Raw genomic sequence first — 14,991 nt, forward strand, 5'->3', positions numbered from 1 at the left:
TAAAAGATTTTTGATAATTCTAATCTCTAGAAGCAGCTTCTGACAGTAAGATAAGACGTACGTTGTCCAAATTATATGATTGCTTGTTGAGCAGATAATTTATATCGTATACAGTATTTTGTGCATATAAACTTTATCTATCTTTCTTTTAAATTTCAAGTAACCGTCATTTTTAACTTCGATTTCTTCGCTGTCTGAGAAATCGGACCCATCAATATCTTGTTTTTCTGGTGAGAATTCTCTGCAATTTTGGCGGTGTTTATGGGTCCACGTGATCTTTTAAATTTGTCCTTTTAGACTGTTATATTATTTTGTTCAAATTAATCCTAAATTTTTATGAGATGACCAGCCTTTTTGCTCGTGTTCTAGCTTTTTCTAATGCCATTTGGAGCGAGTTCTAAACACTGGAAGTATTTGCTGTGATAGTGAATCTTTATTTGGCTGAAACATGAGTGTCGAATGTCGAGAATGTAGATAGGTCATCCATTTTTTTAGCGAATTTACTCTCTCTAATTTGTTTCGTGAAGTCCAAGTTTTCCTGTATTGCCCTGTAAAAAAGCCCAGTTTCTGCCTATCTTGTCTGATGTGATAAAGTATTTCTCATGTGATGGTTAGGGATGCATTTCACATATTTGCTGAACACAAATTATTATTATATTGTAAAAGCTAATTTCTATTTACGTGAAACAATGAACACTAGAAAAGTGAAAACCAATTCTTGCAAAACAGTGAGGAGGAGAAAACAAAGTTTCGTCTTGTCACTAATAACTCAAAATTGTGATAAATCAGTGTCCTTAATGAAGCAAAAAGTTTTACGCAAAATATATTTGATGAGCAGATCAGCGTGAATTAATAATTAATCTTGACGCGGTCGAGGGATAAGGGAACCCAATTAGTACATTGTAATTGGTTCGTTTTATAATCAAACACACATGCACGAGTTGTATTTTACAAAATTGTTATATAATGTCAATTGCACATTGACATTCTGACATTTCAAAAGAATACCCCGGCTTAAAGAGGACATAAACACTTAGCAAGTAAAACTAAAAACAGACAGGACAAATAAAATTGCGGCATTATAAGTAGGCCTTGACTTTGAGTTTATTTTTACAAACCCATCACCTCTGAAGGTGCACATGGCTAAATCAAAACAAAACAAAACAATAAAATAGTCGTTCACAATTAGGTAGTTTTTGTTGAGATATTCTTTATTTCTATACTTTAAATATGTCGTTATGCTCATATTTTCTTAACCTTAAGTACTTAAACTTTCTTTAGGTGAAACATGAACGTAGATTCACACCAGGAGGTACAAACCATTCATCTCACAACCCACACAAAATTCTCTAATTGCAAATCATCAGACGATGAATCATCTGATAGAGTATTGTCCACTAGCAAATCATCAGATAGAGAATCCTCTTCTGGTAAAACATCTAATGGCGAATCTTCCACTGACCAATCACTAGATGGGGAATTCTCCATTGAGGAATCATCAGATGGGGAATTCTCATATGGTGAATCATCAGATGTCAAATCCTCGGATGGGAGATTATCTGATTGTGAATCATCAGATGGTCAATCATTTGATTGTGAATTATTAGATGGTGAATCATCATATTGTAAATCATCAAATGGCAAAACATCAGATGGGGAAACATCAGATGGCGAATCATCCAATGGCGAATCATCAGATGGTGAATCCTTCATTGAGGAATCATCAGATGGAGAATTCTCATATGGTGAATCATCAGATGGCGAATCCTCAGATGGTGGATCATGTGATTGTGAATCATCAAATGGTGAATCATCATATTGGGAATCATCAAATGGTGAAACATTAGATTGCGAATCATCAGGTGGCGAATCATCAGATGGTGAATTATCAGATGGCGAATCATCAAATGGAGAATTCTCAGATGGCGAATTATCAGATGATGAATCCTCTTCTAGTAAATCATCAGATAGTGAATTCTCAGATGGAAAATTATCAGATAGTAAATCCTCCATCATCGAATCATCTTATTATGAATATTCCTCCAGCGAATCTTACGATGGAGAGTATTCGGGCTGCGAATCATCTGATGTGGCATCCTGTGAAAGCGAATCACCTTATGGTGAATTTTCTAACCAAGAATCATCAAATAGTGTTTTCTCCGCAGCAAATCATCAGCCAATGAAATCTCCATCATCAAATCATGTAACGACGAATCTTACGACAGCGAATCAACTAATGGTGAATTTTCCCGCAGCAAATCATATAATGAGCAGTCCTCCTCCTACAATGAGTCATCTGATGGTGAATCCTCTTACAGCGAATTATCAGATTGTGAATCCTCTGCAAGTGAATCGATTGATTTCTACTCCGACCTCCTATTCAGGAGACTGGGAAGAGGGTGATGATTTGTTGGTGGGCTGTACCGATGCAAAGGAGGGAATACCTAATGAACTGTAAAATAAACTGAAATCAAGGTCCTTATTTGGTCATGCAATGTAAACTTTTCTGGGTTCACTTACTGTAAGAACAAAAGATTTTTACAAAATTAATAATAATTATGTTTTTCATTTTACATGACACACGTGCACGTGCTTTTGAGCACCGTCCAGTAAAAATTGATGGATTATTTAAGTCTTTTATTTCTTCAAGAAATCATTATGCTCTTTTGAATATAGTTGTATGCAAATATTTGTCTATTCTATCCATATAATTTTTCGAAAGGAGTGTTTGCGTGTGACGTCAAAGCACCATGTTGGTGGAGTGCATCATCGTGCCGATGTTCAACAAGCGATAAAATTAACATAAATTCTTTTCATTAGATGTGATTTTCCCCCAACGGGGCGATTGATGAAAACACTCTAATCTGATGATTTATCTTAAGTATTTTTGTATGTTTAGATTTATCTTAACTATTTTTCTATGAATATTGTTTTCCGATTTTCTCAGGAGTAACAGCGAAATAAAAATTGTTAAAAGAAAAAAAATAAATATAAGCTTTTAAAATTTGTCATGACTTTGTATATTCATTTTACGCCACCTTTATGGTATGTTTTTAAAATGAATTTTTTGCTCCGTTTTTGTTAGCTTTGTAAAATATTGGCTTTTTAGAAGAAATTTGTTGTACAAATGACTTTCGTCCTTAGAGTAGAAATTAACTAAATTTTCTTCTAAACTTTTGATAAGCAACTTAGCTAAGACATACGACTGAACAACTACTAGTTTGGCGAAAACTCCGCTGACAGAAAATTATCCGAGTCTTTTCGGCTCAATCATCGGGTTCTGAATCAAATTACTTTACTTGTTCTGAGTAATCGATCAGTTTATGTTTTAGAGATAACAATATTACTGATGATTCAAATAGTGCAACACTGAACCTCGTAAACTCCTATCGTCAATGAAAACTCTTTTTAAGCAGACTGAAAATATCCCAAAAAACAAAGCAGTTGAGAAACATGATGAGAGAGCGGCAGTTCATCATAGCCTGTTCTACTTCGATTGCCTAACCAAGTGACTTGAAAAAATGACGGATTTCTTTTAATTTGGTCTATTTTTGTGATGAATCGGGTTCACTACTATGTAAAGACACAAATAAATACCTACAAACTTATTTTAAAAGTTTCAAACGTTTTTTTAAAAGTATACAAAATAAGCGAATATTCTCACATGCAAAATGCTTGCTCCATACACAGGCTGTGGCTATTTCGCTTGCAAGTGAAGATCACCACTTTTCCCAAAAAATAAGCTGAAGATCAACGAGTCTGTACTTAAAATCTCAAGTCAGTTTTGTGATTTGTCTTACAGAAGCAAAATTTAGATGAAGATTGTAATTTTGAAAGGCTTGAAATGACTTCAATGAAGATGCGCTTGAAAAATTACCGAGCAAAGTAAAGCAGTCTTTCTCTTGGTGTTTTTTATGGATGATTTTCATCCATTAAAGACAGACCTTGATTTAGATCAAGAAACTTTGGGTAACTTCTGCATATGATATACAATGATCAAAAATCTTTTTTTCGTCTTTAGTTCTTAGTCTCACTGTGTGTCGTCTCTTTACTTCAGGAACGATTTACAAAGATGTAAGTAAAACAGAATGCATTTCTAAATCCTCTTTGATGTTTTTATTTTTGAGAGAACGGATGTTTTGAAAAGTCAATTCAAAGAACTTTGTCTTTAGGCTCTAATCACGAGAGGTCAAATCCGTTTATTTTATAACATTAATGTTCATTCACAGGGCATCACGTTTCTTACTTTGTCATCGATGTATTCAATAATGGTATTAGAACAATTACAAGAATATTATCAAAGATACCATAAAATATGTGCATAAAAATTACATAATAAAAAGTTAATGTTCATTTATCAAAATCAGCTAAATTACATGGGTTTCGTTTAGATTAAGTCTTAATACGAAACATTTGTAAGTTATTTAAATCATATAAACGAGGTTATAGCATATATGAAAGCAGAATCTTCCTACTAATTTGAAGGTTGAGTTGCCCAGTATTTACGTAGAGAAAGGTCGTCTGAACTCTGAAGTGAAAGCTTGTAAGGACCACTTATTCCATAAAACTTTCCATAAACGTTTCCGAATATCGATTAATTTTGTGTTTATGCTGCACATTTAGCGATGTTGCTGCTTTTCGATTTTATTGGTAAAGATAAATATACGTTGGCTATAATTTATCAAATTAAAGGGAGATAATAAAATAGCAAAAAAGGTGGGTAAGGACGAAGAAGACTAGCAATACAGCTTTGTATAGACATATTGACCATGATCGAATCTTCTGGTCACAAAAAATATCAAGCACATTTATCTTGGCAACTATTTCGTCCAGAATTTGAGTGAATTTGCAATTGTGTGGACACAGAGGAATTAAGTGTGTGAAATACATAAGCATTACAAATATACTTGCGTGATCAGTAAGAATATTTCACTTCTTCTTTGAAACATCATAATTTGACGAAATAATTCTAAAGTTTTAAAAGATATTTCTCTCCAACTTCTGTCACTAGCACACAATTTATCGCAGAAATAGGAAGCGAATCTCATTCTGCTAGATTGCTGGGGCTAACACATCTTTGTGAGCTGGTACGGTTGTTTTTTGGGCTTACATATCGCACGCAATACTGAATAACGTTCAATAAACCAAAAGACTGGCAAAAGTGCCCACTTCCAAGCAACATAATTAGCTGTTCACATTTGTCAGTGTGAGGTCAAGCATCCTTAAGTGCCTACAATTAAGCTGTCACGTTAAGGTTGGGCAATACGAAGAAAAGACACCCGAAACGTCTGTGTGCAAAAAAGTCCAACATAATACTTTAAATAGAGCCAGAAGTCTTTGATATAATTGAAAGGTTTCTTAAGATGTAAGTTTAAGAGATAAAAGGTTTTTATAGAAATAAAAGGTTCTTTATTGATAACGTTCGTTCTTTAAATTAAGTCATCTTCCGATACAATAACAAGTACTTACACGAGGCTTCAAATACAAGCAGTTAGTTTATAGGATGCTAAATTACAAATAGCTTAAGATATTAAGAATTAAGTTTAGTTGACAAGACAAAAAGCTGGCGAGTCCATTTAGAAAATAAATGAAGAGGCAACATTCTGAAAGAGGCTAAGAGGAACAAAACTAGCTTGGGTGTTAAGAGAAGGTTTAAGCATAGATATGAGAAGGCTTTCCTCAATCACGAGCTCTTAATTGTCATAGGAAGAGAAAGTTGCAAAGTCATTAAAAACCGCAAAGTGGGATGTGTTTCTTCGAGAAAGAATAGCAGATGGTGGTAGACAAAAAAGGATGTCTTACTTCGAAGAAGAAACGTCATTAATTAAAAAACCTTTTAACTCTATTTACTTTCGTAATAGCTCTTTTTTAAAGTTATATGTTGGGCTAGAATATTCATAACTGTAAAATTCACCTTTCGTCTGGCAAATCTCTGGTCACGATTTTAAACATGCGATGTTGATTACTTTTGATGACTACACTGAAATTTCTTTTTAACAGAATACAGTACAAGCACGTCATTTACAAAGCGAAATGAGCCCCGACTCTGAAATCAATTTTAGAAACAGCTTTACACCTTCAAATAGTTCTCCATACTTACATGTGATAAACATTAAAGAATTAATGGAATATTTCAACCTGCAGTTGAAATTAGAGTTGAAATTTCCATACTCGAAATCATGGCCCAAGATTTACGGGCGGAACGCAAATTGTTATTATTAATATAATATAGTCGAAAACATGCAAAACTTTAAAAAAGAGCTATTACGACAATAAATTAGAGATAAACGATTTTTTAATGAAGGCGTTTCGTCTTTAGACATCTTCCAGACTCAAAATTTTTTCAGATACAATGACAATTATCTTCACGCGGGTTCAAATATATGCAGAGGCGTCATCAATAAGAAAAACTTTTGTGTCTAATTTATAATCGTGATGGCTCTATTTTTAAAAGTCTTATGTTAAGCTAACAGCCTATCACATTCACAATGTATAATTCTTTATTTTCAGTAATATTATATATTCATATCGCTGTCATTCGTTATCGTGAAGCATTTGCAGATTTTAGTGTGTTGAGTGCAAAATTAGTAATCAACGTTAAATTGTAAATTAATTAACACTATTTATTTGATAATTTTAAGCGACGAAGTTTTGCTTATTCCGATCATAATTCCAAACTAGATTCCGAGCTTTATTCGCACCTGTATATTTCGTAAATCTCGTGTAGAAATATGGTTTCTTTAGTCAAATATGATATGATGTTCCCCTTATAATCTACATCAAGTCTAACTCTTATCAATTAAGCTTTTCACTTTTGACTTTCTTGACTTGACTTATAAAGAAACTCAAAGGAAACAAGAAAGTAAAAATCACCATTGAAATAATTGCAAAAAGCAAAACTTTGTGTTCTTGTTTGACTCTTCGCAGCTAAAATGTTTATTATGCATCCCGCATAAGCTCCAAATCAGCCATGGTCAATTCAACAGCATTTTGGCATTTTCTAGCATAAATTCCATAAAAAGGCGTTTTCTTATTTTGGCACTTTGAGAAGAAATACTATAAAAACTTTTTAACTTTAAAACATAAGAAACCTCTCCCTCAACTATCTCTTTCTAGAAAGAAATACTTTCATGGAGAAAAAAACATTAGCGTGTGCTTTAATTGTTCTCAACAGAGGCAAAAAGCTGTCTGATTGCGAAAAAATAACTACAAAAAGAAGTTTTTGCTGACTTGAAGGCACAGAGGCAGATGAAAAGACTATAAATAACAACTTTATTCCAAAGCCATCATCAGAGTATATACATACTATATTAATCCTAACACGGTTTTTAATATGCACATGAAAAACATGTGACTTGGACGAGATTTGAACTCGCACCTTCGGGTATTAGTCGCGGACCAGTACCAACATTCACGGGGAGAAAATTCAGTTTAAGAGAAGCAAAGCAAGAAGTAATTCTGAGAAGGTTTGCAGAACAAGCACTTCAATTAACAATTGAATTTCGAAGGCAAAAGTTTTTAATTCGTTGGTTTGATGTGAAACATCGACGATCGCATGCAAACTAAATTGTTGTTGGAAATGTATGTATCTAGCTAGCCAGAAAAAATGTCTGTCAATTTTATCGAACATTTTAGTTCTTTATTTTCTCGTATCGGTCATTCACACTGTTAACAATTGCTACTTGTTCTTGAAATATAGTGTCACCATGCATTTCAAAATCTTAACAATCACTTTGGCATTCTTCATATCCTTGTCATCTGCAGGTACGTTGCAAAAACTCACATAGCTAAATTTCCTTAAGTTTACGCTTTAAAAAATCTTTCTTGAAAAAAGATCTCATAACACACTTAGTTCGATGTTGTTTATTATACGTATCAAAGATAGTATAGGTAAATGTTGACTTGTTTCGTATGAGTAATTTTGATCTTTATGTCTCCTGTAAACATTCCATCTCAAAGGCCACACGCGTAGTTTGTATAGTTGGTCAATATGTTAACATCGTATACGAATTGTATTCAGTTTATTATTGGAACGCTTCTCAGGTTGGATATTTCAGAAGAAATCTTGCTTAAAATAGAAAAAATCCTACTTGACCAGAATGTTAAGTTTTCGCAACAACAAATCACCAGAGTACAATTATTTCCATCTTTTTCAGAAAAATTTGAAAAAAATTGAATAGGAATAAAAATAGAAAAAAAATAGGAATAAAAATAGGAATAAAAATAGGAATAAAAATAGAAAGAGATGAAGTTCGTACTTGTGTCTTTGAGAAAGAAGCTAAAGTGAAGGCCGAATAAGTCTGTGACGTCATAGCCTCCATCATGTAATATTCATAAAGTAACTCGATGATAATAAAAATAACAATATGTCAATGCTGACTTGTGTATATTGATTTAGGGCTCTCTTCTCATTGGCCTTTCCCCACGATGTTGCATCAGACTTAAACTGTGAACCATAACAAACATCTTTGACCAGGCTTAGTGATGGTGTTTCAGGATTTTGCTGACAAGCCCTGTGGAAGTTGCTGGCAGTTATTCTCTCCATTAGCATTTTATGCACATATCATGATTGACTTGCTTCGATTTCGAAGTTACTTCATACAAGCAAGCTTGTTGAGAACATTCAATTAACTTCGGGCTCTCTTTGGACACAAATTGGTTAAACTGGTCTGGAAGGCCAGGTTCTTTGTGCATTAGATTTTTATTTTCTGTATTTTATTTTCCTTTAGATTGTTTTTCTTTAAATTGTGTCAGATCGGTGTTTTACACATCTGATATGTTCATCGGTTTACGTTTAGATGAACTAACTCACACTTGTTCATTGATATGTTCACTGACTTTTTATTACAAGTCTCAAACTATCGTAATTTTGATACAATTCATTAGTGCATTTACCAACAGGGAATGTTATAAAGACCCAGTTTTAATACACCCCCATCTTTACAGTAATATTGGAATGTATACAGGCAGCCGAATGATTTCCATCATGAATATTTACACAAAATTTTTTCATACTGATTGTGACAATGATTGTAAAAACACGTTTAAGTAATAATTATACTAACCTTTATGATTAAAATCTTGATGTTAGTACTTGCTTTACCGACATACAAATAACCTCACACCCATCCAGCAACAAAATACTGGTATGATTCTAAGCTTTTGTAAGCTTTCAGTTGCTCCTGGTATACTCTTGTTGAAAACAACAGGTAGTGTCACAATGTCAGGGAACTCAACATTGGGCCATAACCATCGCGTCAGAAAAATTTGTGATAACATTGTAAGGATCGATACCACAAATTAACTTTAACTTCTCTTCGTATTTAACACGATCTTCAACACTTAAAGTTTCACGATATTTAGGAAGGCATGGCACTCGTTCGTATTGACTTGACGCCATGTGCGTTTTGCATGCCCCCTATCATGGCGCCATAGTTACGGTTGCTAATCAACAAGTTGTAAGTCACGAGTTCATGCAAAGCCTCTATTGCTGTATCGCTTGCTGTGTGCAGTGTACATCGAAAATCATACAGATGTAAACTAGAATACGGCAGCACTTCCTTGTTCTTTTAAGAGAATTATCATTCTGTAGATTTGTCCTCATACTGGCGATTCACAAGAAGAATTTCTGCCATGCGACGACATAGTCGAGGGCCTCGAGGCTGTTGTATACCGTAGCAACTAAAAGCAAGTGGCATGATTGCTAGCATCAGTCGAAGAATTGTCGTGTAGAAAGACATTGTCGCGCAGGAGAAAGAACTTGTAAACGCTTTATAGAGTCAATTAGATTGTTGCTTTCGTTCTGTTCTGAAATGGTCTTAGTGAAAGTATTTATCATGTTTGTAATTTCCATTACTTGCATCAATATGAAACTCAACTGCATACTTCGTTCAAGTGGGAGTGAGTCCAGTAAGAAGATTGATCAATACCGTATATATTATAGACTATTATGGCTTTCACAACGTTTCCTCGAACAAATGAGTGCTTGATACTGAAAGCCCAGAGCAAAGTAAGCAATGTTTTAATGTATTATTTATGTGATGACAGGAGGCCTCATTGTTTATACAATATATGGAAGCTCCATTATTTCAGATTTTTGCAAGCAGTTTCGTAATTGGTAATTTACTGTCGGTTCTTAACATCCTCGGTTTTACATTTTCCTTCTACCACTGAAATGTTAGGCTGTCAGGATGTATTGGATGACACATGCAAAGCAATATTAAAAATTTCAATAGATATGTTATTGATATTTTGTTAGGCTACACCTGCAAAGCATTCCAGCTGATAAGAATAATGAATCATCTTTGGAGCAAAATATTAAAAACTGAAAGGCATCTTTCTTAACACCTTTTTTGTTTTGTAGAAGATAATTGTTTAACCAATTGTTTGTGTCCTCTTGTGCTTCTATTAGCTTTTTATATGCAATACAACCTAACTTAAAGAAAAAAAATACTTCATTGCAGTTACCTAATAAAGTTGTAGAAATGTAAGCTGCATATTACCCCTAGTGAGCCAAATCCATGCCTTGAGATTTTTACCGATATTGTATTAGCATCAGATAATCTTTGGTAAATCCTTTACTTTTAACTTTGCATACTATACAGTTTACAAAGGGAAGCCTGCAACTGTTGAAGAATTTGTTAAAGGAACATTTTGTAAAGATGTTAACAACAATGGAAAAGTGTGCAGACCTGAGGCTAGTTGTTTTGATGTAAATTAGTCAGTTTTGTATTCATAGTTAACATGTTGTTTGGTGAAGTAAAACAAAAACACTGATGCTATACTAACAAATAGTCAAATACTTTGAATTGATCTATGTGCTTAATAATGTAATGACGATGAAATGCACCTTTTGATAAAAAGCAAACAATTTGTTTATTGTTGCTAGGTAGTGTGAATACCGATATGGCGCTTCTAGTCATGTTTATTGTGGAATATGCCAAACCTTTTTGGCTTTTTCGTGGAGCTCAGTCAAGTATATTAAAATTGCTATCACAGATGGATCTAACAGGGTGGCCCAGGAATTCCCAAAGAGCGGCTAAGGTCCTCGACGGGGGCTGACTTAGCTACTAGGCTGATGTGACAATGCGCTTCCATGCAAATCTTAAGTTGCTCAAATAAGTTTTTTATGTGAAGTATTTAATCTTTTTTATTTACCAAAATGATTAACACTTTGCTAAATCTCGGCTACCAGGCTCATGTAATTGGCCCTTAGAGGCTGACCAAGCTTCATTGATTTAGCGCTGGTAAAATTTGGATCTATAGATGGGATTTTCTTTCTGTGTTGTGTTGATGAAACAACAAATCAAGGAAAACTATAGCGACACTTTCCTTTATGTATACCAGTATGATTCTACTAAAACAATTAGATTACTCGCTCTCAAATGCCATGATGCGATAGTTGATTTTGGCTTTGTACTCATCAACTATCATTTTGTAGATGAGAGCTCGTAATCTAAATGTTGAATTACTACAGCAAACTATGGTGGAAAAAGGTTTGTTTTAAAGATGACGCTTTGTCTTCTATTTAAGACATCATCAGCTGATACGTAGTTATTTCCCTGAGATATATTTACTGAGTAAAAAAACTTTTTTGCAAACCTCTACTTTGTGTTTAAAATGGAACGATATTTGGAGTGAAACATTACATTCTGTTCTATATTGTTGATAAATGTAGTCGTCCATCCGTGACATCTAAGTGTTTGTGTCACACAATCAGTCGTGACTCTTTCATTGCAACATCAAAATTCAGAGAATATGCCGCAAAATGGGTCTTAATCATAAGAGCGAGTGATAGATCACGCGTTTGTACCAAAAATTTCATCTAGGAAACAAGATAAAAACGTAAGGTAAGTCATTTTATAATTCAGTTCGCACGCGATAAGAGCTCTATTCACCCTTAGCTATATTGGAAGAAAATGATACTCAAAACCGTCAAAATGTGCACTTCAAGCTATTTGTACTGTCAAGTCAACGATTTTTAAGTACATTTGATTTTCAGGGCAATAAATTCCTGTCGGCTGGTAATTCGTCGAGGTTTTAGCAATTTTCGGAAATCGAAACATGTTTAAATGTTGTTCGTCGAACTGTCAAGTACAAATACACCACAGGTTTCCTTTAACAAAAGACTAGGTAATCTTCAATAGCAACCATTCTGTTAGGATTTTCTAAACAATGTATCTCGCTCGCGCACGTCGGCTGGTGCTTACAGTAACATTGATAAAATATTCTTTGATACACACCGAGAACGAAAATAATTTACCACGAAATTAAAAGTCCGGTTGACCTGATAGATTTCAAGGTGTAATTTAATTATTCTGTAGTCTTAACTAATAATTACAGTATCTTTAAGCAGTGTTTACAAAGACGAAATGAACCATTAATTTAATAAGATATTCGTTACTTTCGTAAGTTTTGCTCCACATTCAAAATTCACAAAAACGACTAACCACATTCAATATTGCCGTACTTCATACAAACAAATTGTCGTAAATTTTAAAGTCGTGCGAGGCCATAACGAAAGAGTAAAATATAACCTTTAATATTTCTGACAAATGGAGTAATTTTGTGTTACTTTCATTTCTTTGTTTGGTCAATAAATGTTTATTCATAGAATGAAGACAATTACACAATGGTCATAAACTTTATGCTTGGTGGGTATGTACATAACAGTATTAAATAAGGTTTGAATATCTGAGTTAAACATTAATAAATATTGGGGGAGTTGGGAGAAGATACCTCTTCAGAAAATCCTCAAATGACTTACAACTGTTAATAGATAATGTGTTGTATGCCAGGTGAATTTTATACAGAGCAACCAATTTAAATGTCCAACTTACAATAAGGGCAAATGGTCAGAAAAGTTAAGTTACACCAATGAATGTATGTATTGTTGGCAAATAAAACTTGAATGATATGCTGAGATAGTCTATGGCACTCTAAAGCAATATTTAAAGATGAACAACTGAGGATCATATACACACTACACTGACTTAATTTGAAAAAAATTGAAATACAAATCAACACCATCAGAATAATTTTCTAGATACAAGTCTCTTGAGCAAAAATGGTGGCAAAGTTCACTTAAGTTGAAATAGTTCTTTTTGAGGAAGCCAATTAACAGTTTAAAACACATACGTACCACATGGCATTTTGAAGCGCTTCATCTTTTATACTTTTTGTGAGAAAAACAGTGAGCAGATTAACATTAACAAAGTAGAGCCATTAAAATTATGATAGCAAATTTCAATCCACTGAACTTTGAAAGCAAGTCTCTAAATAAGAAAAAGTATGGTGGTAAATATATGTCATATAATTTCATGTAATAACCATGAAACACTTGTGCTATTTGGACAATGGCTGAGTTTTTATTAGCCTGTGAAACTGATGTGACCTCAATCAATTATGTCAATCAAAGAGAATTTGCAAAATAATCATCAATACATGTTAACAAGAAAATTAAAACATTTCTTTAAAATTTCTTTGTTTCTATTTCTTATTTTAAAAAATAAAAGATGTTTTTCATGTTAGCACTGGCTTATGCAAGCTTTGGAGACATTTGTGAAACTCGTGAGCAGGTGCAAACTTTGAAGTCAGGCTTGCACTCATTCTCTCTCAGCTTCTCCCAAACATCTCCCTTGTTTACATAAGCCTGTGGAAATACAGTAAATATCTTTTATTTCTTATTACCACAACAACTAAAATGATTACTCCTTGACAAGATATTAAAATCCTTTCCAAGCAGACAATTTCAGAAATATAAGATGAAACATACTTTGATGAACAAAGACATCTTGTAAACTCAAGTTATGAGTTGTATTAAAAAACAAGATGATATTTGACTCTATTTTACAATCATTGATATTCCAGAACAGTCTTGTTTGTAACATAACTCATATCTTGTGTTGGCAAGCTGTCTGTCTTGGGATGCTCAACCTGCCTAACTTTGGGAATAAGAGGCCTGAGCTTCCCTAAAAATATTACTTGAATCTTGATAGTAATCTCAATGTTATTTACTTAAAGAAAACAAAAATACAAACTCATCCCTAAGGATAATGACTAATAACAACTCATCCCTCAGGCTGGCAGCAGTCAAGCTTGAAATTGTAATGTAATGCTTCTATGGTGGCAGAGCAAAACTTTTTAATATTCTATCATTGGAAAGAAAAATATATTACAACAGACTAAATGAGACCATTATTTGTATTTATACAGGGTGTATAAAAAATAACTTTGGAAATTCATGTATGTTATAATTTCAATGCCTATTACAATACTAAGTCTGCAAGCACATAAAATATTGTCAGATACATGCTCATATTATAAATCTTTGTTATTAGCACAAAAGCTCCTTTCTGCTCCTGGGATTTTGTTCATAACGGTATTTGGTGTACTGAAATGTCTACTATCAATAAATATTTTACAAAATAAGAATAAAAGTAATCGGCAACAATTACTCTAAATGAATGCAGTACTATTTTTATTTGCTTTACAGAGGAAAAAATCCTAAAACACAGAGTTTGAAAATTCAGAGACTTCTTTCGGTAAGTAAATTTTTAAAATGAGCACACAAAGGCCTGGTCACATGATGCACATATGAAACTCAAATGGTTGACTCAGTTCACATGATGTGTTCATGTCAGAGTTTTATTCCAGATTGGTGTTGAGTCTGCACTATGCCACATTGATTCTGGCTTTGTGTTTGATTGGTTTTCTTATTTGAAGTCTTATCAATTTGCTGACCAAGTTTAACACTGTTGCACTTGCATATGAATTTTTACATTCATCACTTTCAGTAGAGAAAAATATATTGGCTTTCTAACTTTACCATAAGAGCATTGTGTGAACTTGACCCTTAAAATGGGTGCAGCTTCATTTGCATGTCATACCCTTAGCATGGCTCCCATTTGACTGCTGCACTCAGGATCCAAGCAAAAACAGGCAGTTATGGTAATTAAATGTCAAACTTTGACAGCAGGGGGTCTCTACTTG

At 33.6% G+C, this 14,991-nt stretch overlaps 1 protein-coding gene and 1 long non-coding RNA gene across 2 annotated transcripts; both read left to right on the plus strand.

Annotated features, from left to right (window-relative positions):
• The first annotated feature begins 1,288 nt into the window (after positions 1-1,288).
• Positions 1,289-2,458, plus strand: LOC124452039 (dentin sialophosphoprotein-like). The gene has a single exon (XM_047002632.1). It carries the CDS (start codon positions 1,289-1,291, stop codon positions 2,456-2,458), a length of 1,170 nt encoding a protein of 389 aa, XP_046858588.1.
• A 7,010-nt stretch (positions 2,459-9,468) lies between these two features.
• Positions 9,469-10,334, plus strand: LOC124451471. Its single transcript, XR_006950479.1, has 2 exons — positions 9,469-10,009; positions 10,259-10,334. It is a non-coding gene; the product is annotated as an uncharacterized LOC124451471 (long non-coding RNA).
• The last annotated feature ends 4,657 nt before the right edge of the window (positions 10,335-14,991 follow it).

Source organism: Xenia sp. Carnegie-2017, unplaced genomic scaffold (assembly GCF_021976095.1).
Source record: "Xenia sp. Carnegie-2017 unplaced genomic scaffold, XeniaSp_v1 HiC_scaffold_24, whole genome shotgun sequence".
NCBI lineage: Eukaryota > Metazoa > Cnidaria > Anthozoa > Malacalcyonacea > Xeniidae > Xenia > Xenia sp. Carnegie-2017.